This window comes from Tyto alba, unplaced genomic scaffold, assembly GCF_018691265.1.
Source record: "Tyto alba isolate M040663 unplaced genomic scaffold, T.alba_DEE_v4.0 Super-Scaffold_14, whole genome shotgun sequence".
NCBI lineage: Eukaryota > Metazoa > Chordata > Aves > Strigiformes > Tytonidae > Tyto > Tyto alba.
The window spans coordinates 39,204,409-39,230,485 of record NW_024881276.1 but is presented as its reverse complement, the minus strand read 5'-3'; the positions used below and the strand labels follow the sequence as shown (position 1 = coordinate 39,230,485).

The following is a 26,077-nucleotide window of genomic DNA, read 5'->3' as shown; positions in this document are numbered from 1 at the left end:
ATAAGTAGTGAAATTGGAACATTGCAACCTATTTTGTTTAGGGTACCAGCTCTGAGAAGCCCCACAGCTGCAGTTCATGTTACCCTTAAAGACATAATTACTATGAATATATGATACGCAGTTATTTAGTAAGAGACTTTTGCACAATTATTATAAATATTGAGTGCATTATTCAAAAAGTGGATGTTTCAAGTGTACAAAACACAAGAAAATCTCATTGAATCTTTATTATTCTAATTGCTTCATTTAGGAGATGCGATTTGTGAACTAGCTAGTATGCCTTCAGGGATATTATTCTGTCAACCCTTCAAGGACTTCTAGTCTGATAGTTGTAAGGGGGATTTTGTGGATATTTTTGACTTGTGGCCTGCAAACGGCTTGAAGAAAGTAATGGGGTTTGGTTTGTTGTTTTTTTTTCTTCCCTCACAGCAAACCCTTCCAAACCAGTTTTGTGCTGTCTCCTCAAACTGTATGTTATAAAATTGAAGTGCAAAACTGATATTTTTCCAGTTTTGGAAACATATATAACTAGAAAAGGAGGTAAAACAGCATATTGTTAATAATTTTCATGTTGCATCATGCACATATATTTGAGGAAACACTCAGACATTATGTTGCAGATTCCAGGTGTTTTGCAAGTTTTGAATTGCCAGAATTAGCAGTGTCAACAAAACTTAGGTCTTTCTACTTGCTGTTTCTGCATTTTGTATACTAAAGGCGACAGGCATATGGAAAAGTACCACTCTATAGGTTGTACACCTGTGAACCTGGAATTTCCTGTCTTTTTTGAATCTTTGACATTCCAATCTTAACTGTATATTAATCTTTTATTTAATATTTAGAAATTTCAATGTTAGCTCTACAGTATTACTATTTATATGAATATTTAACACTAGAGAATTAGAGGTCTCAGTTCTTCTTGATGAGAATTCTAATTAGTTTTCATTGAAGTTTTAAACTTGGAGCTTCAGGACAGTCAAATTGGGTAGCTTGTGAGCAATAGCCATAACAACATTATCTGTGATTGAAAAGAAGGCTCTTATCTTGGGGTAGAAGAAGGGATGAGTCGCTGTGATAATATGCTGGTTTCAGGGAGTTGTGGGATCTGCCTGTTCCAACAACTCTGAGGCATTTTCAAGTACATAAAATGCTGGGGCTGCTGCTCTGGCAGTAAGATGTGCTTTGCTGTAGAATGTTTATGTTCACTTATTATTTTGGCACATCTCCTCGAGGAATGCAAGCAGGAACAGGAATGTTGATAATGAACTGCTTATATATCAGTCATAGCTTCCAGAAATTTCCTGGGATGAAGAAAAAGTACTTTTTTACTTCAAGAGCTTTTTTCATGACTGATCATTTAGGATCTCCCAGGACTATTATGGAGAAGGAAGATGCCCTTGTCAAAGAATTTCCAAGAACATTATCTTGGAAGCCTTTTTTACTAATGAAGGGTTCACTAGATTTCACTCCCTTTGCTTTACATTTAGCTTACTTTCTCTTTCTGAATTAGAACATGGGTCAAACGTGGCCTTTTGAAAGCCTTTCCACCTTGTTTTCTGTGATGCTGTTTATATGACTGTACATGAAGACATACACATTTTTCTCTTCACCATATGTGTAAATATATACCAGCTAATTTAATGTAATGCTTGTAACAGTCCAACCATGTACAACGTGATGTAAGCCTAGTTTCTTAAACGCAAAGATATTATCATACTGTTCTTATTTTGCTAGCCATTGCAAGCATGATACCATGAAATGAATCTTAATTAAAAATTATACCAATAAATGTTCAAAGAGAATCTTCAGTATTTTCTAATCTTCAGACACACATTGAGCAATGCAAAATGTTTACATATATAAAAGTACTATCTTTCTCTATGGCTGAATTGTTGATATGTTTAAAAAACATTCTTATTTGGCTTTTGAGTTTGTGATTTTTTTTTCCCCCCTGAATTTATTGTTTTAAATACATATATGTTTAAAGCATTAAATAAAAAATACTTATCAGTCTTCTAAATTTATTCAGGACTGTAGATTCTCCAGAAATCTTTTGTTCTAGTCCATTAAGATGTACAAGGTAATGTAGCTGTTTTAAAAATAGAGAACGAGTAGGCTTACTCGTTTTGAAAAGAGACTGATGATGCCAAGTTTTCATATCTTAATATGGCCTCAGCTGCAAAGAGACAAAAGATGAGATAGAGTGTGACAGATTTAATTCATTGGTCACAGTATACTTTATACATTTAAGCCCATCTGGCCACTTGTGTGGAACTTCACTTGGCTGTCTCCATAAAATCTGAAGCAACCCATCTTAACCTTGCACAAATAGGCATAAAATCTATAAACCCAGCAGACACAAAGGGTGTATTAGTAAGAAAAGGAGGAGTCTGCCTGGTGAACTTTTGGACTAGACAGTGTAATTAGGATCATAGAAGATAGAGACCTGAAATATGAAATAAAATTTCCAATAAGGTAGCAGTCAAAAGCAGTGGTGATTCCTCGAAAAAATAGGCATTTGACCTCAGTGTCTCAAAAACTGAAATATGGAATTCTTCACTGGAAGAAGCTGTTATTAATTTAACCATTTCCTATTCAAAAATATAACCTTTTCCAGAGGAGGTTTGTTATTTGTATGGTTTGTTGTGATTCCATCTCCTGTTTGTACTGCAGTTTCTTTTATTTTATTTAGGCTTATTTTCTAGTAATGCAAGACATGTCATCTAAAAAAATCCAAAATTCTCTTCACTTCTTAGTTTATAGGGAAAAGGTACTGGTTTTTAAGTAGGTGGTCCTTCTTATATAGCTTGTATTAATAGTATTAATAATGGCACCTTTCTCCTTAAAATACTAATCTCTCATTTTGAATGTGGCTTCACTACCCATAGTAAAAAGCAACTAGCTGTTGGATTTACACAAGAGTAAAAATGTGTATTTCAAAGACTAAGCTGTGGAATGTGTAAAGCAGTATCTGCTCTGAGTAAAGGTTTCGGATTCTTGCCCTCACCCTGTACAGTAATGAAATTTCCCGTAAGTGTTCAATGTAGTGGTAAAAAATCAGGAAGACAGTATTTTGTCTTTGAGTTGCTTCAATTCAGTTAGAAAACATTGGTCACTAACTGGATAATCCTACTGCTGTTCCTAGAAGGTTCTTGCAAAAGTTCATTATAGAAAGAGCAGAAATGACTGATTCTTCCAGGTGCTTTCTCTATTTAAAAATAAATAAATAAATAAATAAAAGTGTGTGGAAAAATACATATTCTTCATTTTGATGTGGGCTATTTAAGGATAAACTGGTTTTGAAAAGAGCTGCTTGTTCAGTAATAATGATATTGCTTGACTATTTTTACCAATTCATAATTAATTTTTTAGTTATCCTTTACCTTTTTCATCCATGTCAAGATGGCAGGATTGGTTATTTTGTACTTTTACTTTTTTACATTCTTTTAAATATTCGGTCTTTTTTTTATTGATGTCCAAGTGAGAGACTGCAAAGAGTATCTTACTCTGTGTAATACAAGATTTAAGTCATCTGTCAGGAACTGCTAAATTAAAATGTGTGCCTCAATACCAACATCATGTGAATGTGCTTTGAATTTGTAATTCTGTGATCTTCAGTTATGAGAGTACCTGTTTGGGTAGCTGACTACCTATTTGCAGAACTTGAAGAACAGACTAAATATGTTTCACACTTGAGATGTCTTTTACTTGCGGTGTTTGCTGACTTTCTGAATAATTTTATGAAGCTGGTGTTGCTTTACTAAACTAAAAATAAAAATAGCAGTCCCCAAGTTTGAAATTTATAAGCCTATCTTTCTATTTGTATGTCTAGTGTCCTGATTTTAGGAGGTTTCATAAACAGAAGTCAGTGAAGTTGGAGGTACCTGTCTTGTATGAAATGCAAACCATTTCTAACTAGACCTATAAAAAGAGATTTTTAGGAGCAGTCTTAAAGGTTTTACCTTGAATAACTGGACTTATGGTTATGTCAGTTCTTTTCATGCTGCTTTTTACAGTTGCTCGTTCAAATTAATTAGCTATCTTGGATGTCTTTTTCCAGATTCTCATGGAAACCCCGTGTCTTCAGAAGATCAAGTCAGTTTAGCCCAGCAGATTTCTGATGTAGTAAAGCAGCCTGCTTTTATTGCTGGAATTGGTGCAGCCTGTTGGATTATCCTTATGGTCTTCAGCATCTGGTTGTATCGCCACAGGAAGAAGAGAAATGGTCTCACTAGTACTTACGCTGGTATCAGAAAAGGTGCTGTATTATATGTTTCAGTCCACTGGCTGCTGAATGTCTATTTACTGGCTATTTGTCATCGGTCTCTTGTTCTTCTAAGACTCCATGCAGGAATTATCAAATTACTTCAATACTTTCAAGAAGTGTGGATCAGGTGCCAATGCAGAAAGTATCAATATTTATATAACATGTTAAACCTGGCTTTAAAGCATAAGCATAAGCCTTTAGCAAAACACCTAGACTAGCTTTTCATAAAGATGCTCCTACAACTGAGAAACATAAAGATGTATTTAAGGCTGGGAGCTGCCCTTGCTACCTGACACTGTACCATCTGAAAAGGAGCCAAGCGGATCATAGCTCATTGTCCCGCCTGTTCGGTTCTTTCCTTGCTGCTAAGAATACTAACAGTGGTGTACATTACAGTAACGCTTTTGGTGGGGGTACTTGAATTTCCTTATGTTCCAATGGGATGTGGTAAAGTGGCTGTTTGCAAAAGCACAGCAGTCAATAATACTTTCCAAGACTCTTTCATAAATGCTGTTGTGAGACCCTTCATTGGGACTGAATTCTGGGGCTATCACATCTTGCATCTGCATTCAGTTAGAACGGCAGCAGTGGGACTAACTTAAAGCACTCTTCGTTTTCATGTTACTGATACCTTTTGTATCTGATTGTCAGTGGGCAAGCAGTGCTTTACAATATACTTTGTGACAAACAAAACTAGAATCGCTACCTGGAATAAAAACATGATTTCTCCTGTTTCAATAATCTTTTGATTAAGCCCCGAAGTTAAAGCTGAATTCAATAAACTACAGTTCATTATATCTCGAAGCAGTACCTCATAGTCACTCATAGAATGAGAACCATAAATTCTGGAAAGAATCAGAAAATGGGAGATTGCTTTTGAAGGAATCGAAGGGGAATGTTTGATATTTAGCAATCAAAAGATAGCCCTAGGCTTAAAAGGTGTACACATCTTAGTGTATGATAAGTGTCATGAGATTACGTTCTTTAGTCACTTCAAGAATGAATGTGTGATGAGCAAGACAGATAGGCAAATATTGCACAAATGTTTTTAAACACTGGGAGTATGTTGCTGTGAAAAAGAAGCAGTGCTAAAAGTAGCAACTGAGTGAGTGGAAACATGGAAATAGTGCTGGAGTGTTGCAGAGTTTAGGTGTCCTGGATGGTATTAAAGTATCAAAGCTCATGGTAGACTTCAGGCACAGTGGTTGTAGCTGAGTTGTAACCACAGAAATCAGGGATGAATTTCACCTTTGATTTTGTTGTGCTTGGATTTCTTAGATAAGACAGACCCTGACATACTGCTGCATTGGCCTGCGCTGTTTTGTTTTACTAATAGCATGCTGCCATAATGCCTTTCTACAGTTCTATCAAACTAACATCACCATGCTTTCAGCAGTACCTATGATTAAGCAGAAGGCATACAATTTGTCCTTTAAAATGGTTACTTTAATGACATCGGCTATTGTTCAAAACAGCTGTGTTTTTCAATATCTGTAAAAATATCTTTTGTGTAATTTTGTGGGGATATTAATGAAAATATACAGAAAAGTAGGATCTGCATCTCCATTATCAAGTATTCTTCAAGGAAAAAAGACATCTTCAGTGAAATATAAATTGCAAAGTAGTTTGCCACTCTGCAGTGCATCTAGTCATCACTGCAAGCCCAAACTTTCTTCAGTCTTGCATTACTTGTTTATTTATTTACTTATTGAGCTTCAGGCCTGATATCTGTTAAAATACTTCGCTACTTCCACACTTACATATTATGCTAGCACTCTTACACACTCAGAAGAGTTTATTAACAGAAGCTCTGAGAATTAAGTTGTTCTTTTGTGTTGTAGTGATAAAGATTTCATTTAGTTGAACCTCTGTTCATTTGTTCCTCATTTCCTTAAGAAACTAAACTAGGTTTAGTACTTAGCTCACAAAAGAGAAATGAGACAGTAGTTTAAGATTTTTTTTTTTTCATGTCCATGTGATTGCAAATTAATTTTGAGACACTTTATTCTCTTTTGAATAGCTCTGGTTTAAATGCACCTTCTATTTTAATGAAAGCTTGTTACTATGGTTCTATATTTTTGAATGTAGCTAAATTAAACTTGACTGTGTGAAAAGGCCTAGCTCAAACAAAATACAATGGAATTCCCAAGATAAAGAGCTGTGCTAGAAATAAACTCTGAAATGGGCAAATGCTCAGAGGTTTTTCTTTATTTGTATGATGTCATATCCTTGGAAATAAATTGGCTTGGTCAAAAGGGGGACAAAAACTACAACATATGCTAAACTAGAGCAAGAAGACACTCTGGACTCCTCCCCCCAAAATCAGAGTTACTGTAAGAATTAAATTAATCAATTGTTCTCTTAGCCAGAACCTTTCCTTTCTGTGCCAGGTTTGCTGATCAAATTCTGTTTCAAGGCTACTTTCAGTGAATATTTTATTATTTCTCTTTGCTGTCATTATATTGAAAAGGGTAATGTTAGCCTTTTTCTGCCCATCAGTGATAGAAAAACTATACTGTCTTGTCAACAGGAGGGGGAGCATGTGCTAATAGGAAGAGCAGATGCTAGTGCTCTGTATTTCGATTAGAGACCCTATTGATCCAAAGAGGATTTATAGTAGCTATGAGAGTGAAGATTGTCAAGCAATGTCATTGTTCCATTGTTAACCTTTCCCCCTTAAAGTCAAGGGTTGAAAGGTGGAAAGGCGTTATATCTAGGGAGATCTTTCACCTATTTTTTGTGATTATTTAAGGAACACAATAACTCAGTTTAACAGTCTCCTCTATGAAAACAGAAATTAATTGCTGCAGTGGATTTTACTTCCTTTATTACAACGAGAGTTGGTGCCGTTCTTAATTCAGAGACAGTAAAACAGCAGTTCTCTTTGTTCCTTTATATGATCATTATTTTCTTACTGAAAAGTGTGCCTGTTAGTTCAGCATAATGAGCATTTACTTAGTGAACTGCAGATAAGATTCAATAGGACCTTGATAAGGCTTTGTTAAGGAATTTGTCATTCTGCATTCTAAAATGATTAACAATGTGGGGGTTTTGTTTGTGCTAGGATTTTCAGAAAATTTTCAAATACCAAACTGAGGGGTATTTGAAAGGCTAAACCAGTCTGGTCCCCTCAGGAACACAATAGAATATCAAGCTTTTTTTTTTTTTTTTTTTTTTTTTTCTTCCCCAGAGTAGTACCCACAGAGACAAGCTTCTTTCTGAATTGCAAATTTATTTCTATATTAATGTGACTGAACTACTGGGTTAGTTATATACATTTGTTTTATGTTCAGCTGTCTGCTAGATTTATACTAATGTGGTATGTTTCCCTTTCTCTCTTCAGCTTAATAACCAGTTTGTATTTTGTTTTGATTTTTCAGTCCCGTCTTTTACCTTCACACCAACAGGTATATATTTGCACTTTTCCCCCTTTCTTTGTTACTTTAGCATGTGTTTGTGGTACTGTTTCTCTTTTTCTGACATAACCAGCCCAGCTGTTCTGAAGGTTTTTTAAAACAATTTCATTAATGACCAGTATCATTATTTTGTTCTCTAAGTAGTGTATAATTGCTGTGTAGCTGACATGCTTTCCCGTTTGTGCATACCATTCTGTAGCATACCGTTGGATGCAAGCATGCCATTTGGTAGCATGATCCCATCAGTTTGTACAACCTGGACTCCCTTCTTGCATATTATGAATGGAGTAGTGTGGCCTTCTGCATCTAGCAATGCAGAAGGTGCTTCTGATGGAGGAGGAATGATTTTAGCAGAGCCCAGATGCTGACTTGAAAGGGATTCAGTTGGATTATAGTTGGTGAAACATTTGCTGCTTTTCTTTCCTCTGAACCTGCATTAATCCAGTGACCTAGGAGTTGCCTGCCTTAGAAGATGCAGAACATCAAAGTGTTACAGTAGTTAGATTTCTTTTTTTGCTGCCTTAAACTGTATTTGTGCTATGAAATTTTAAAATAATCATCCTGTTCTACATAGAGACGTGCATTTCAAATTCAGAGTGAATTTAAAATCATCCTCTATTTCTTTTTGCTTAGAATTGTACAAAATACGACATAACCTGGGCTCACCAAAGTCCATGAGAGCCTTTCTGTTCTGTAGAGCTGACCTTCAGGCGGTCCTATGATCTGGCAGCTCAGCGGCTCTTCCTCTACAGTAGATACAACTCAGCACATTCAGGATGCACCAGTATAGCGCATGCATTACTTCCAGCTACAGCCTGAGTGAACAGATAGGTTGCTTCTTCCTCCTTTGTTCTAAATCCCTTATTTTCACAAGAGGTCTATGAGACTTGCAGAATGTGTATCTCCAGGCAGGTTACAAACCACCTACTCCCTCCCTCTGCACACTAATGAGCAGGGCGCATTAGCTCACAACCAGCACTGTACTGATTTGGTCTCTGGGCAGCAGCTGAGTTACATCCTTCCGAGTTGGACTGCAGATGAAGTAATCTCATGGCTGTCCATATTCATCCACACAGACCTAATCGTAATGGGCTAGATTCTTATCCGTGGGCTTTTAATCACATTGAATAGTATCTTGTTTCAAAAGTCATCCTACTAGGTTCAGTGGAGTTGCTTAGTGTTTAGCGTGAGTCAGAGCGGCCCTTAATGTTTCTGAAGTCCTTTGAGATCCACAGGGGAGACGAATTCAAACTATTATTATTTTGCTGTTACTTTAATTGGTTTAACAGAGAGCTTCTATTGCAATCACAATTGTAGCACACTACTGGAATTCTGCAGAGGTTGGTAGGTTACATAACATATTTTCTCAGTTGGATTCTTAACACTAGAAGAAAATAACAGGGCTCCATCAGATAGGTCAGAGCAGCAAAATAAATAGCAGAGATTTTTAAAGAAGAAATTGGAAAAAACACAAAGTATGTAAAAGATTTAAAGGGGAAAAAAAAAAATCCCTTTTCAATCCAGGATTCCAGTCATTACTTCCATTGACTTTAAATGGAACCAGACCATCTTCCTTAGCATTACCTAAAGTAAAAGTCTTACCTGTAGCAGTGCATCCTACATTTTAATCCTGTTATTGTAATCACTGCCAGCATTTATCTCTCTCTTGCAGACTCCCAGTTTGGAGTTCTTCTAAAGAGCAGAATTTGGCTGCTTTTTTTCAACACATTCCTAGTTGGAAAATGTAGAATGCATCAGCATTTGCAGGAAGGCAATCTCCTTAACCCTTTGCCAAACCCAGTGCAAACCTGCAGAATTCACAGCACTGTTTCTTCTTGGGTGTTTGCTTAGCTAAAAAGTATCTTTTCAACCATGATGCTTCCTCTGAAGGATATGCAATCCATGCCAACAAGTAAATGCATGTGGACATCCACTTTTGTTAATGAGTAATGCTTCTGAAATGCTAGCAAAACTGTTCCTTCTAATTTAGGAAGTATTCTTTCTGCCAGACTTTTTTTACCAAGATTTATACATTTAAATTTTTGGATTAAAAAGTATCATTAGTAAATCCAATTGCAAAATGTAATCAAATGTGAAGCTTCTGTGGACTTTGAGTGTGCTTGTTCTATGAGTGTAGTGCAGTAAGATTCTGAAAGAGCATGTATTTTTGCAGTAGGTTCAGCTGTAATGAGCCATTGTTTACATTGGAAGTCAGGTCTGTTATAAAATCATGGTACCTCTTTAATCTTACCAAAATAATAAGGTAGAGCAAAGCTTTAACATATAGCCATTCATGAAATAAATATATGACCTAAATTCTTCCACAGAGTAACTCCACTGAAGTCAGCAGAGTTATGTTAAGGATAAGTTCAACCTGATGTATGGCTTCCTGCTTTCTGAAGTGATCCATGTGTGTGTTTGTGTTTTTCAGAACAGAACTGAAATATAAAACTTTGTTGGAGCTAAGACTAGCAGTTATCAAGCAACACAAATATTATGTATAAACTTGCATTTGAAGTAGCAGCTTGCAGAATGAGAATCAGAATTAATGTATAAACGATGCACGCTTTTTGTCTTGGCTAAGATGAAACAAAGGCAAATTTAATACTGCTGTTGACGGAGTCTTTTATGAGTTTTAAATAATTTCCTTTTTTTATCTTTAACTATTTCAGTAACGTATCAGAGAGGAGGAGAGGCTGTAAGCAGTGGAGGCAGGTAATTATGTGCTTTATTTTTAAAGCTATAAATTGCGTACAACTAAATTTAAGGATGCTAGGGGTACAATTGTTCTTATGAGAGATGGCAGAATAATCACTTGCAAAGATATGTTTTAATTTATTTTATTAATGTATACATTTTGGCCATATATTTTTTCTGTGTAGAAAAAGGGTATATGGTTTGAATTGAGAGGTTGATTTCCAAAGAATGAGTTGTAATATTTTCAGCTGTGTTAACCTGTAAAAACTGCATCTCAAAGAATAAGCAGCAGAGGGAGCGCTTTAACTTCAAAATAAAGTCCTGGCTTGCCAGCTGATTAAGAGAATAATAAAAGTAATTAAGTCGTGGCATTTATGAAGATTAAGAAATATAGCTGGTTCGCAAATACTACAAAGAAATAAAACGTTTATTGGAAAAAATTGCTGAAGACAAACGGCTTATAAGGTGACTTTTTAAGAAAAAGTCTTGCTGTGAATGTAAAACAGAGCATCACTTATAAGAGACAGGGCACTGAAAGAGGGAGAAACAGGTAGATTTTAAATTTAAAGCCCCTCGTATTGAGAATCTAGCGCATTCCAGACTGAAGAGTTAACTAAAACATGTTTACTGGTTTTGCATTATTACTTAATGAAGGGCAATGGACAAAACAGCAATATATGTTCTCTGTGTAGAAGTTGAGTTTTCTTCAGGAGGCAAAATAATGATTTTAGCAAAAAGGCAAATCAAGCAGTGGCACTTCAGTAGCACACCTTGGGTTTCTTTCTAGGTCGCATTCAAGCATGCCCTTTTTATAAGCATCTCAGTTAAAGATCTGGCATGGCACTGAAATAAACTGTAAAATCTGAGGGAACAGCTGGGCGATAAATTCCTATATCAGTTCCTGTTTCACAGGTGGCATCTTGTGATTCCTAATTTGCAAGACTGTACAAAACCTCTGTAATGGTAAAGATTAGACATAAAATTAAACATTCCCAGTCTACTTGAATGCTGTGCAGAGGCGAGGCTACTCTGCTGCTGCTGCTGAACCTGGCATGTTAACAGCAATTGTCCAGCACTGTATGCTGCTGTGTTGTCATAGCCATAAAACCATGGAGGAAAACCTCTAGAACAGTCACCATGTGATTTTTTTGAACGGAGAAATCTGTAAACCACTGGGTTGCTGCCTTCACCCCAGGATAGTGAAAAAATAAGAGAGAACAGAGATGAACCCTCTTTCTCCCTGACAACGTTGTTCTAAAAGATACACAGTTAACATCCTTTGTGTTCTTTGTGCCACTGTGCTTTCTTGCTCTTCCCATAGCAGAAGCTAGACAAAGCACACTCACATAGACTCTGAGGACAGAAATGAACCCAGAAGTGTCTACATCATATACTGTCATTTTGGTACTGCTAGAGAAGCAGCATAATTTTTTACTGTCCTAGTTTTAAGGAACAGTGCCACAATCTAGCAGTGTAATTGATTCAAGGTACTAACATCTATGCTGCTTTTGTTCATTTCCATATATAGCATTTACAGGATGAATGATGTACCATATTTTGTAGAATATGAAACATACTTCTGCAATTTAAAAAAAAAAAAAAATGTTACTTTTACATATGAAATCTTCCTCTGATTTCCAAACCTAAGGTTTTCACTTCCTTACATTCTGTTTGCAATGTTTTGGAGAGGTTTAACATTTTTGCCAAGTACAGTTATGTGAGCATGGTAAAGCATTATTCAGAATTCAAAATGTCACAGTGTTGTATTTCCACATAATCCCCACTTCTGCAATGCTGAAAAAAAAAAAAAAAAAAACCATTTCTATGGCAATCCCCTTGCTAGACAGGATTCAGTTAATGGTAATGGTGGTGGATTGACTCCAGACAGCAGCTAGGCACCCACCCAGCTACTTACTCAGTCCACCCTACCCCAGACCCAGAATAGTAATTCAAGGGTTCAAGGAATTTGCTGCAGAGGTTAAAGATCTTTGGAAGTTATGATCTCAAATCATCACCAGGCTATGGAGCTGTAATGCACACATCTCTTGTCTACAGTTCCTCGTAAATGGCTCCAATTAATAGAGTTTTCATCTACTAATATACCTCACACCACATTTCTTACATGACAGCAGGTGTGAATGCAAAGTAAATTTTAGAAGCAAAGGACCTTTAACTCTCTATCCAAAAATCCAGTACACAGGTCTTCAAAGTGCCGAAACATTCTGGAAGGTTTTTTCTCCTCCAAACACCTTGAGGTATAGTTTCATTGTAAGAACAGAGTGGCAGGAGAAAAAAGCAGGGTATTTCAAATAATCTGGCCTGCTCACAGGACTACATAGCTCTACATTTATTTCAGATTTACAAAAAATACTTCTTCAGTGTTTGTGTATTGGCTGGTTTGTTAGCCTGACAGTAAGTCAAGCCTCATCACCTCCTATGTTAACTTGTCAGATGACATATGCAGTACAGAAATATATATAGACACACATATAGAGATCTTTTACATGTCATTTTAAGACTACGACTTAGGCCTGCGGCACTGACAGACTATATCCCCCACAACTAACTGCATGCAGTTTGTATTCTCAACTCGCAGTTTAAGAAGATTAGCATATTTTATTTTCGAAGAGCATCACAGATAATATGGAGTCTAGTTTCTTCACTATTTCAAATGGAAAGTTGCCTGTTAAATCCTGTGATGAAAGAGACTGTGTTCTTTATATATATATATACACATACATATGACAGTGGCTAAAATTACCTATTTTAAAAAGCACCTTAGTTATCAAAGGCAATTTTAAGTTGTTAGGGGATGATACTTGTATGGGACTTTATAACATGCCATTGCGTTGTGAGAGTGAAAACTGAAGAGACACCAATGATTCTACAAAGCATTCACCAGAGCATCTTTCACACTCACTAGAAAAATTCAGTAACTTGGAAACCAAGGAATGCTATTTCTTTCTGGTGATGACAGGAATATACTTTATTCCAAATGCAGCCAGTATGCAGCAGTGATATCTGGATACTTTAAAGGTGTTGAGAATTCCTAGTTACTTTAAAGTTGCTTGGGACCTGCTGCTGTTCCACCAACATGAATATTAAGCCAGTGGCTTACTCTTTAACAAAGATGTATCACATGGTCAGTATGCTCAGTGAGATCCAAATGCCCCCAGGTAACAGAGGTTTCTGTAATCTGCTGTTTCCTTTGATCCACTACAGCAGTACTATCTGATGGTGAAGAGAACTTGACTTCAGAAATCACCAAGAATTTGGGAGTATTCACAACCAAATTTGGCTCTTATTTCCACATATCCATCTTGCTTCCATGTGTGAATTTTTTGTTTGTTTGACTCACCAGTTTCCCCTTTATTACCTTGTTTTCTTTTAAGAAAGGGAGAAGGGACAGAAAAATATTAAAAAAAAAAAAAGAAAAAAATGACAGGTAAAGGTTGTATACCAACGTATATGTGTAGTTCAGCAAACTGAACTAATACTGGCCGTGGCTGTTCACTTCAGAGTGTCTTAGCAAGGAACAGGTTATATAGGAGACTAGAAACCATTAAATAATTGAATCAAGCTGTATTTTCTAATGCTCAAGCCTTTAAATATGTGATACTGTTTTATAATTAACCTTTTGAGAAGAATTGCAATGTGAAAATGCTTTTGTTTAATTTTTGAAATGACCAAGCTTTGTTTTTAAAGGCCAGGACTCCTAAACATCAGTGAACCGGCCACTCAGCCGTGGCTAGCAGATACTTGGCCTAACACAGGGAACAACCACAATGACTGCTCCATCAACTGCTGCACTTCTGGCAACGGAAACAGTGACAGCAACCTTACAACATACAGTCGACCAGGTTAGATATATTTCTACTTTGCTACAGAATGTTCTTTACAGAGTATATACTTCTAATACCCGAGAGAGTGTACAGGTTTGTTGGGTTTTTTATTTCCAATGCATAAGTAGTTTCTCCTTTATGTCACGATTATGCTTTTGGTCCCTTTTTGGATCCCTTTTTTCAGTCCCCTTTGGATAGTTGTAGCAAGCTGTAGGCTGACGGGGTCCATGCAAAGTTTTATATTATCAAAAGTCACACTGAACTAATGTTTCAGCATCTGAAAAAGAGCAGATAAGGTAATTTTTAGGTTGTTCTGTACATCCTTGTTGCTTGGATGCAGAAGAAGTACCAAAACAACACTAGTGAGATTTTCCTTCTGGTTGAGTTGTGATGAGAAGCATGAAATAAAACATTGCTACAGTACTTGCAAGACAGTCAGTCTACTTTGGCACATTCAAAACCTCCCTTGCAGTGCCATTCTGTACAAAAATTGATACCTGGTTTTCTGTTTATGGCGTGTACATAAAAAAGTTAACTTCACACTCTAAAGGCAATTATGAAATGTTAGGTTAAGTGGTAGTTCCCATGAGCTTGGGCAGGACTCAGAGTGCTCTTGAAGAAAACCTCATGAGTTCCATGGGAACACAGTTGGGGAAATATATCTGAAAGTGCTAACTGTTGCACATTTTGTTTTAAACAGACCTTAGGTTCCTTTTGTTTTAACCCTGTTCGTGTTACTGGTGAGGAATGAAAATGAGTATTTTCAACTAACAGTATCTCTAGCTGATTTTTGCTAGTAGTAGCATTTCCCAGCATTTCAGAGAGGGAGTATGATTACCTATAGTGAAGTTGCATAAGTGCAAGACAGCATTACCTCCTGTAATTAATGTGAAACCAGCCATAATGTGATGGTGGTAATTCATCTCCTGCAATATGCTGTCTGACAGTGACCAGTGCCAGGTGCTTCAGAGGAAGGTGAGAGATCTTAACATTAGAGACTTGTATCTTACTCTGCCTGAGGATATCACATTCACAAATACCTATGTAAAAAGATTTCTGATACAGAGATACTTTATTGTGGCACATGCAAACGTACCAAGTTCTATTAACTGAAACTTAACGAATTCAGGAAAGGAAGAGAATGCACATTTTTGAGGGTTGTAAACTAATATAAAATCATGTCACAAGGTGCAGTGGGTTCTTTCTCAATTTAGCTTTTATATTCAGCTTGGTTCTGTTGCAAAGTGATTCCTTCCTTTCAAGTAGAGCTTGTGAGCTTGAGAGCCAGACAAGAAGCTCATAGTTGTCTTTTCTGTTCTGGAAAATATTCTTAATTGTGTCAGCTTGGGCTTGGCTTATGCTCTGAAGCAGCAGAGTTGGGTATCCCTTTTATAGCTGTGAACATGCTAAGTAACTGTGCATTTTTAATTTAAGTATAGTACTGTCTTCCAAGTCTACAGAATGGGAATGGGTTGTTCTAAAAGTAGATGCTATAAAAAAAATCTTAGCAGAATAAATCTCTGTTATATAGGTAAGCCAGTTTTATTTAAGTACTTTGTATGCGGAATTCAGTGTCTGTCAAAAATGTACCTACTGCATATACTGTATCAATCATATTGCCCTACATATAAATCGGATGTAGCTGAATACAGATGGAGGTCAAATTATATGTTATAAGTGACTCTGTAAGGATATTATAGCAAACCATGAGGTATTAGGAATGAAGAATATGCTAGATATATAATTGCCCGATATAATACAGTAGACTTGGAAGGGAGGAAAGACTAGTATGGTTTCAGTAGATGAGAGAAAAAGCAGAAATTAAAACATTTAAAATGTAGAAATTGAGAAGTTGAAGACTGTGAAGCAATAAATAACGGCTCACATAAGGAAGAAAAATATATCAAACAGTAAAACCTTCAAAAAACACAAGCTGGGTGGCATGAAATGTGCAATGATAAGCTATATGTGGCATGTTCTGGGACTGTTCTTTAATCACTAAAAATGTGAATCAATGGTTTTCTTCCTCCAGTAGTTTTTTTTCTCTTTTTCAGGAAATATTTCTCAAAAAATTGTATGTATTAGGGAGTGTTTTCAAAATTGAACATCCTCTATATTTAGTAGTTACTTCATTTAGTACAATGGTAAAGTCCTGAATTCTGCACATAAGTTTTAGTTGGCACCCTCTCCGGTAAATTAATTGTGGACACAGGTAATGGACTTCAGGTTTTGAATAAAACTCATTAGCATAAATACCATGTCTTTTTAAAGAGGAAAACTATATTCGTGGTGATTGTTATGTAATTATTTATGCATAAATCAGCTGGCAAATGAGAATTTTTGCTTAATAATCATTGAATGCTAATTTCACTAAGCCTTAATTATAACTACTGACCCACAGACTATGTTACTCCATTCAGTATTCTTCCAGTGAACTGGATATGGAGAAGGGAAAAACGTGTGTGGAACTGCTTCGCACAGAAGCAAGAGAACATGGAAAGGCAGGCTCACTGGTTCACACAGTAGTGGCCAGAGCATCAGTGCATGTCTAATTTACACTATGCAAAAAGTGGTGATCTCATGATGCAATAACTATTAGAAGTATGAATTCATGCTGTCTGTACGATATATAGATATATAGATATATATCATACAAGACAATGGTGTTACTATGCTATTACTTATTTTGCAATATCCAAAGCAACTAAAAGTTAGCCAGAATTCCAGATTCCTTTCTTGTCTTTTTGTTTCAAACCAAATTGTACAGTTGTACAATTCAAACCAGATTGTACAAGGAAACGATGATCAAATAAAGATTTGCTACTGGGTACTGAGTCACCTTCACGTTGTACTGTTTCTCTTTAATTCTGTTATGTGTAATCATTTTTTCAGTCTGTTCTATAAAAATCGATTGTATTTGTTTATCACAAGAAAATCTAAATGCTGTTGAAATTACATGAGATGACTGTCACGTTTAGTTATTCCCACTATTAAGTTTTGGTTGAATTTTCCATTTGATGCAAATTATTTTCATCACAGTTATTGACTGGATAGCTATACTGCTTTGAGAAGAATGTCTAAAAATGTGAATGTTTATATGGCCACTGTAGAAAAAGCCCAGCAAGGTAAGTCATTGTAAATACAATTCAGAAGGTCTGAATTTACAGTGAATCAAAACAGCGAACACTACTTTTGAAGCATTAGCTTATAAGGTAAATAATATTCTGTAAATTATTTAGTTAATTACAGTGTCTCTGCTTGATGGATGGCAGGCCATATAGTTATGCAATAAAAAATTTTTAAAGGGAATTTCATTGAAAGTACAGTGTAAGCGAACAGAATGACCTTTTCTTTTTTCTTTCCTCTGTGGTTAGCCGATTGTATAGCAAATTACAACAATCAGCTGGACAACAAGCAGACAAACCTGATGTTGCCTGAGTCAACTGTATATGGTGACGTGGACCTCAGCAACAAAATCAATGAGATGAAAACCTTCAATAGTCCAAATCTAAAGGACGGAAGATTTGTCAGCCAGCCTGGGCAGCCCACTCCTTATGCCACCACTCAACTCATCCAGTCAAATATCAGCAATAATGTTAACAATGGCAGCGGGGATACGAATGAGAAACACTGGAAACCCTCTGTTCAGCAAAAGCAAGAGGTTGCACCCATACAGTACAACATTATGGAGCAAAACAAATTAAACAAAGGTGAAGAGCTTTTAGCTTGTTTCTCCTCTTTAGGCATCAGAGGAGTCTTGACCTTCTGGTGCTGGGAGTCTAAAGCTTTCAGGTTCATCAGTTACAGCCTTCTGTGGTGCTTTTAGGCTTCTCCCTTTTTAGATTTAGAAATCTGCAGTTAGCAGTGTCAGAAAGTTAATTAGCACCACAATAAGCTTCAGATACTGAATTTATCATAAAAAATAACAAGCTGTATCCTTAGAAAAGAGTTAAATAAAATACATTTCCTATGGATTTGAGAGTAATTTAAATTTAATAGTAGTTAAGGGATTGGTTAGGACAGAGTCCAGATATTTTATTCATAAGCCAGATGCATGGTAGTCACATTATACTCTACCTTAAATTTTAAATAGGTCAACCCACTCTTCCCAGTCGTGGATGGAGACTAATTAAATCTACATGTTCATGTAAACGAATGAAATTTTGCATATCAAACTCTGTAAAATTGTATTGTGTTGTACACTGGGGACACAAATGGAGTGATCCAATTCATTTTAGACTTGTTCCTAGCAAGCCTTCGATTCACATATTGAGAGGCAATGCAATCGCACACAGTTCTGGCAACTAAATTCCTTTGTTACCCTGACTGAAGTCTGTGGATCCAGAAGCTAAAAATAAATTGATTTCAGTGTTAACGGGAAACATCAGAATGTACTTTTGTGGCCTTGAGGGCATGTTTCTTTAATATAATGTGTGGGAGTTGGAAGAAATAGGTATGTGATTTCTTGCTAGTCCTCCAGGCTACCATGCAACCTCTTTTAATAACCTGATTTGCAAAACAGTATCCTTAGGAACTGGACCCATTCTAACTTGGAACTTTTTGCATGGATTGTTGAAACTCACATGATCGCATAGTGATAAGTTATCCAGTAAAAAGATACCTTTCATTACAGGAATGTTGATTTCTCTGCTGGACCCATCTACTCACAGAGGAGTTCAAAGGGCAATATAAAATGTGACACCTTCCCTTGACATAAACATGTCAAAAGAAAATTCAGTTTTTGTGGCTCCTTACTAGAGGGTGAAAGCTGTATTTTTTTGTAATTATGCTTTCTTTCATGAACTATGTGTTACATACCTGTTTTAGAATGAAAACATGTTTGGTTTTTATGCCCTGGAAGATACTGCATCTTTCAAACTGTGTATATTACAGCTGCATATTCTTTAGCATATTGTAGTGTGGAAATACCCCCTTAAAGCATTGTCTGCTGACAGTCATATATATATATTTCAGACTGTTGATTTACCGTTTATCCTCTGTGTAAACATATGCGGTATGTAGGGCTTCAGCGCGGTCTCTGGAATGCAACTAGCCTGAGAAGATATTACAGAATACACTCTGGTGTGGAATTTATCATTTTGCTCTTTTTCCCATGCTTACATTATCACAAACATTTCTGCAGCAGATGGGGACTGGATTCTTAGTTTTGTTTATTTTTGTTTTGATTTGCTATTTATGAGTCAATATTCTGATCTTGGTTTTCTCATTTCCTAAGTCAAAACCATCTTGCTGATGATTATACCTATACCTTTTCTGATGGGAAAGAACCATTTTGATGAGTTACATGCTGTGCTTCATTGTCACTACTTTATGTCCAGTGGTTTGGTTTATGACACAGTTTTCATCTGCTGTATGACGAGCAACTCAGCTCCTTTCTGTTCTCTGTAAATTGTAATTCCTGTTTGGCATGAGAGTACTGTTCTGTCAAATGAGTATTTTACTTCTGATAAAGTTTAACAGATCTGGTTGCCAAATCTAGATCTAAAAGTAACATATGTATATCAAGTGCTTTGGAACTGGAGGAGGAAGTTACGGTAACAACCATTAGCAAAACAAGGCCCTGCCTGTAGCTAGAACCTGCGTGACCCAATGTAAATGGAAATCTTCTTGGAGCCAGCAGGCGTTAAACAAAGACCTCTTCTGTTGTAAACCAAATTCAGTGGAGCTGCATTGTTGCTCCAGCAGATCATTCAGCCCTTGTAATACAGCGCTGACTTCTATGTGGGTTTGTCACCTTTGAAATACAAAAAGTAGGTACCACAGTCCATTGGCTGCCCTGCGTGCGTAAATTAAGCAGAGACCGTGGAAAATCAATCAAGGTGGCAGTCTATTCGTATGCAAAATGTTCACACAGGTCATATATATATCCATTGAGAGTTAATCATTGCAGAGGCATTGCGACAACCCTGTGCATAGGATTTCATTTTACTTCATTTTTGCTGTGGAGCTGCTAATTTCCCATGATTTTCCTTAAACTTACAATTAGAGACAAGATAAATGAAGCATGATTATAGGATGATTTTCCTTTCGAAAAATTGCTTTATTTCTTCCTCACTATTTTCAGATCTTACTTTGTGTTGTAAATCAGGTATATAAAAGTAGATGTGTTTCTAAAGGGTAGCATTAACTATTCTATTAAAATTGCAGATTACCGGGTAAATGACAACATTGCTCCAACTATTCCGTACAACCAGTCATACGACCAGAATACAGGTGGATCCTACAATAGCTCAGACAGAGGCAGTAGTACCTCTGGTGAGTATCAACAATGTTTTCCAAACTTTAGGGGTTTTGGTAGTTGGGTGCTCTAGGCATGGTTAACACTAGCTACTAGACTTACAGAAGGGATGACAGGGAGGAACCCACTGACAGGAACACAGCACAGGGATGTTAAACAGCACAAAAACTGTCCCAACAGGTGCTTATATTTCTGTTCCATCTTCATGATTGCTTAGTGCCATCTAAATGTCAATTAAGTAATTGATTGTCCGAAATTGTGAAAGTCATGAAATCAAATAGAAGTTGTATCTCCTAATGTTAGTGACCTGCAAGGTAACATTATGGTCTCCAGATGGGCAAGTCAGAGAAATTCCTTTTCAGCTGTATCAAAAAAAAAAGGATTTTAATTTATATAATAACTTCCTGGTACTTTATTGACTTCTTTTCCATCTCTTGGGTCTACTCATCCAAAAAAACCTTATTCATGAACAGTCTCAAGATACCAGAAAATGTGAGTGATATCTAACAGAACTGCTTTAAGACATTTTTCATTTTTTAAATACAACCCATGCATTTTATTGAGTAAAAAAGCATGTATGCATACATTATTTTTTTATAGATTTCAGTGGCTATATGCCAAAACTTCTTGTACGTTATACAGATGTGGGCAGTAGATAAGTTCAATTTTGTTTCTCATCAGCATCTCTTATGCAAAATATCTAAAAGTCCTTTGTAAAAGTCTTGAAACAAGACAGCTTTTTGTGCTGGAGAATGCTGACCAGGGCACTGAAATTGCACTCTGTGCTTTATAACCAGAGAATATGGTTTAATTCAAAAGTTATTGCTTCTTATTGTGGTACAACCTGTTCACTTTCAGCTTTTATTTCTGGTAGAGATGTGTGAAGTGTTCAGAGCTAAACCAGAAACTGCACATAGACTCGCTTTGGGGCTTTACTGTCAGTCTGATACTTAGCCTGTGTTATTTACATCAAGCCAATTACAGGGTGAGTTATGGTCGCAATCACCAGTGCCCTGGACTTTACATCTGCTAATGAAGACAAAGACTTTCTTTTCACCTTTTGTTCTGCAGTTGCTTTTGATAGTCCCATTGCCTTAATCCTAACCTGCACTCCATCTTGCCTGCTTGTGAGTGAGGCACAGGACAGGCATAAACACCCAGGTGAGCCTGCTGTGCCTCTGGGTGATCTCAGTTCTCAGTGACTGGGGTGGCATAAGCACAGCTCCTGATTCTCCCAGCTGCTCAGGGGTGTTCTTGTGGGAGCCAGCCTTTTGCCCATTCCAAGACCTACAGCATCAGGATGTGGTGCTGAGCTTGCGCCCAGTGATGTTAAAACCTGAAATCTGGTGTGAAACTTCTCAGGGGTATGAACCCATGCAAATTAAAAATGAGAAGGTCGTATTCTCCATGCTGACACCTATTATGGTTATTCATAATGGTAAAAATTTATAGTCCTATACCAAAGACTTCAACAGGAATGAAGCAAGGTGACCAGAGTAATAAATTAATTGTGCTGAACTACTATATATCATGATGCTTAGGGTAGAGAATGCAGATGATAGTTGCCTTGGGATAGTTAGGGTCTTGCTTGACATACTGAGATACCAGAAAAATAATTGTATATACCTAAAACATATTTGTATCTGGCAGCTAATGTGGGACAATAATAAACAGAACTACTGTGCATAAGAATGGAAAATCTGCGACAGTAGAAGTGAGAAAAACAAGCTTCCTAAATCCCACTGCAACATATTTAATCATATATAACTATGGTAATATAAAACCATGCCTCAGTTGAAGAGAGAAATAGGAAGGATTCTAAAACAGACTCAAAAATGCAGTGACTTTATCTACAATTAAAGAAGTAACAATAACAAGGTTGAAATTGTATACCAAGGAGCAATGGTAGAGTCAGTTCTCATCATAGCCACGTCCAAAGTTAAAATTCAAGACCACCTGAATAATTGGTCTTATTCAAAGTTATTGGAACTGTGAAAGCTGCATTGTTCTATTATGAGCTATAATTTCCCAGTAATAGTAGTTGAAAACATTTGTGCCATACTTCATCAATCTTTTTTCTGTTATTTTAGTTATTCCAGCAATTATTTTCAACTGCACCTGCCATTTAAACTAAAAGTAGTAATTTCATTGTGCCTAAAATGTTTCAGTGGACAAGTACAAATTACATATATTCAGTGGCTTAATGCAACAGTGGAACTTTAATAGATCATATCTGTATCATATTATATTTTAGGTTCCAGCAATTAAATAGTATAAAGGCATTTTAGAAAATATGTCTCCAGCTCATTTGTTTTAGATTATAATCTATAATGTAATTAATAGAAGTAGGAAGCTCACTCTTAATGGCATTGCTTGTAAAATTCATTTATGGTTTTACTGCATTTTGACTATTTATTAGCAGTTCAAGTTTTGTATCCCATGTGCTTTTTTCCATGCTATGTGAAGTGTCTGGTTAAATTGAACTGCCTAAAATATAGAGTAATTCTGCAAAGAAGCTACAATTACAAATCGGTGTAAAAAGGAGGAATGCCAGTTTATTCCAACTCGGCACAACAGTAAATTCCCAGAGAATTCAAGAGGATCTGGGAGAGACTAAAGTTATTTTGTTTTTCAAAGCTAGTGATGAGGAGATACTTAAAAACATTACAAATGCTTTTTAATCACAGGGAGTCAAGGGCATAAGAAGGGTGCTCGGACCCCAAAGGCTCCCAAGCAAGCTGGCATGAACTGGGCAGATCTTCTTCCACCCCCTCCAGCCCATCCACCTCCCCATAGCAATAGTGAAGATTACAGTCTTTCAGTGGATGAAAGGTAAGAAAAATGAATACAATCATCCATTTCTCACTTCAATCACTAGTTAGTTGAACGGTAATTTGCCCTGCAAGCTGGCAGCAAGACCTTCCTTCAGTACTGTTCTGGTGCTCCTCATCTAGCTGTAGCGTGGCTATTTAGAGATCATTTGCTGACAGTAGTGTACATCTGCTCAGTAAATCCTTACTAAGCTGTTTTCAAGAGCACGTGTAACAATGATTTTTTTTCTGGGCTTTTTATACGTGTATCAGATATGCTAATTACACAGTAAAAATTTAAGTCCTTATTTTCTTAAAAAATCAATTTTAGCTATGACCAAGAAATTCCTTGTCCTGTCCCACCTGCAAGGATGTATCTGCAGCAGGATGAGCTAGAGGAAGAGGAAGAAGACGAGCGAGGTCCTACTCCACCTGTCCGAGGAGCAGCTTCCTCTCCAGCCGCTGTCTCCTATAGCCATCAGTCAACTGCCACTCTCACCCCCTCTCCCCAGGAAGAACTCCAGCCCATGTTACAGGACTGTCAGGAGGATCTGGGACACATACAACACCAACCTGACCGGAGGTGTGTCAATGCAAATGTAGCGAGAGAGATGTGACGGAAGTCATCCTAGCCCCACTGAAAGCTCTTGTGGAATTCAGTGAGGCCACAATTTTCCCCATGATAGTTATTCTGTTAAATATTAACTTCCAATCTAGAATGCTAGAGCTATTTGTAACCTAAGAAATACGTAATTAAGTAGCTTATACCGTGGAAAGAAATGTAGTATATCACTTTACAGTACGTACGATGCTGACATAAGTTAAATTCACAGTCATCAGGATACTAAAGTGGTATCGTTAACACAGCTTACCATATAATTACAGTTCCATTGTTTCCAATAGATTTACTGCATTATTACCATAAAATAGCATGCATTATTTCACAGTAACTGTGCAATTAAGTTGTCACCAATATGTATGAATATATATAAATATATAATTTATATAACTTATAGATTTTCCTCCTCTCATAAATCCTAATGCAGGAAATTATTGCTTGCAAAATTTTCTTAACATTTCCACCTACCCTTATTTAAAGGAATGACCAACATTAATAAAGATAGATATTTGTTACAGGGAAATTTTGTTTCTTCTCTGAGTTGCTTTTTATACAAACTATTCTGCATATACACTCTCACAGCTTCACTGCCATAAAGCCATAAAGCAGTGAATTCTGAATGAGGCTTTTTATGTGTGAAGCTTGCTTGTCTTGCTTTTTGTTAAGTAGGCACTGCTTTTCCATCCTGAATTATATTTCTTTTTTTTTTTTCCTCCAGTGGCTTACACATACTGTTTGTTGCCACAAATATACAAACTTACCTGCAATATTCTAGTCATACTTTCTATTTTTAGTGAAACACAGGCCTATGATGATAAAATGTATTTGATCTTGCCAAGTAGACTGTGCAATTTTGGTTTTATTATTACAGCTTACTGGACACGTATGGATGTATTTTCCAGATGGTTTTTGAAAAGTTAGTTTATTATGTTTCCCTTTTTTAAGTAAGGGGTAATTGTTAATCTTTTTTTTTTTTTTTAAGGGCCTACATCTGCTTTTACTTTTGCTTTCCACTTCTACTTGGTCTACCTTGTTTTATTTTCTTTATTCTTTATGGTAGCACTTCTTGTACTGTGTATCTTTTTCTCTTCCTTCTCTTCCTTTATTTTCCTGAGTGTTTAAAATCACTCTTTTTATTAGTGGGTGGCTAGTAATATTTTCATGTAATTTCCATTGGCCCTGATATGTTAAGGCACAGAGGTATTCATTTTAATCACTTAAGTTTTGTGGGTTATTTAGAGGTTAAACTAGCAGGACACTGATGGAAAAGGAAACACTAAGTATGTGATGTGTTGTGAGTAACTTCCCAGAACCTCAGCTACCATGTTCTGGAGAGTAGTGGACGTGTACTGACATACAGCATGGAATAGGCATTGGAGCAGATGTATGCAAACATGCATGACCAGCCAGCAACTGCCTAGAAAGTAGAAGGTTTGCTCAGCACAGAAACTCACAGCTAGTCACCATAAATGCCTCAAAAGTAGTGGCAGAAGAATCTGGAAGGATGCTCCAGTTTAACCTTCTAGGGCATACAGCTTACCCATTGAGTGGTCTGAAAAAGTAAAATGTGTCTTTACTTTGTTCTTCCTACAGTGGCTAAGTCTATCTTTGCTGAAAGTCGTAGGTTTGTTAGTGACTAAATTTGTCTTTTTTTATTTTACTTTTCCAAACCTTATTTTCTTTTTGCTACATTCATCTCATTAGTTAAAATAAGATTCACATAATTCTATTTACTTGATTTGTAAGGATTGGCTGACTTTTTTTTCCATCTAACATTGTTAATATGACCCATGGCATTGCTGTTTAGGAGCTGGATGTACTGTGCTCAACAGCTGTAACCCATGCTGGAGGTGGGGGGGGGGGGGGGGGGGCGTGTTCTGTTTTGAATGTAGAGTGACAGTATTTAAAAATACATTCTGAGTGGTGCCTCTTTGTATTGTTTTGGGGGGGTTTGTAAATGGTGATTTTATAGTGAAAATAATGTCTACTGGTTTTCATCCTTTTTATTAGCTTTACTTCTAGTTCTGCTGAATATTGTCTCAATTTCTGATAGAACCAGACATCTAGAATGTGATTCTGGTGGTGATGGTGTATTGTAATATTTATCTGTCTGGTCAGCTTGCTAGAAGTATAACAAACTGGAGTAGAAATCTGTGCTCTGGAAAGT

At 36.6% G+C, this 26,077-nt stretch overlaps 1 protein-coding gene across 7 annotated transcripts in view; it reads left to right on the top strand.

Moving 5' to 3' along the window:
• ROBO1 (roundabout guidance receptor 1) overlaps positions 1-26,077 on the top strand; it is a 740,888-nt gene that overhangs the window by 698,988 nt on the left and 15,823 nt on the right. For 4 of the 7 annotated variants that reach the window (XM_032989478.2, XM_032989473.2, XM_032989497.2 and 1 more), the window contains 8 exons: positions 4,061-4,258; positions 7,648-7,674; positions 10,356-10,398; positions 14,086-14,240; positions 17,597-17,932; positions 20,391-20,498; positions 23,169-23,313; positions 23,623-23,874. In XM_032989478.2, the coding sequence (XP_032845369.1) occupies positions 4,061-4,258; positions 7,648-7,674; positions 10,356-10,398; positions 14,086-14,240; positions 17,597-17,932; positions 20,391-20,498; positions 23,169-23,313; positions 23,623-23,874 (1,264 nt within the window). The remainder of the gene's footprint in view (positions 1-4,060; positions 4,259-7,647; positions 7,675-10,355; positions 10,399-14,085; positions 14,241-17,596; positions 17,933-20,390; positions 20,499-23,168; positions 23,314-23,622; positions 23,875-26,077) is intronic. The other 3 variants (XM_032989494.2, XM_032989487.2, XM_032989502.2) reach the window with 3 other exon arrangements.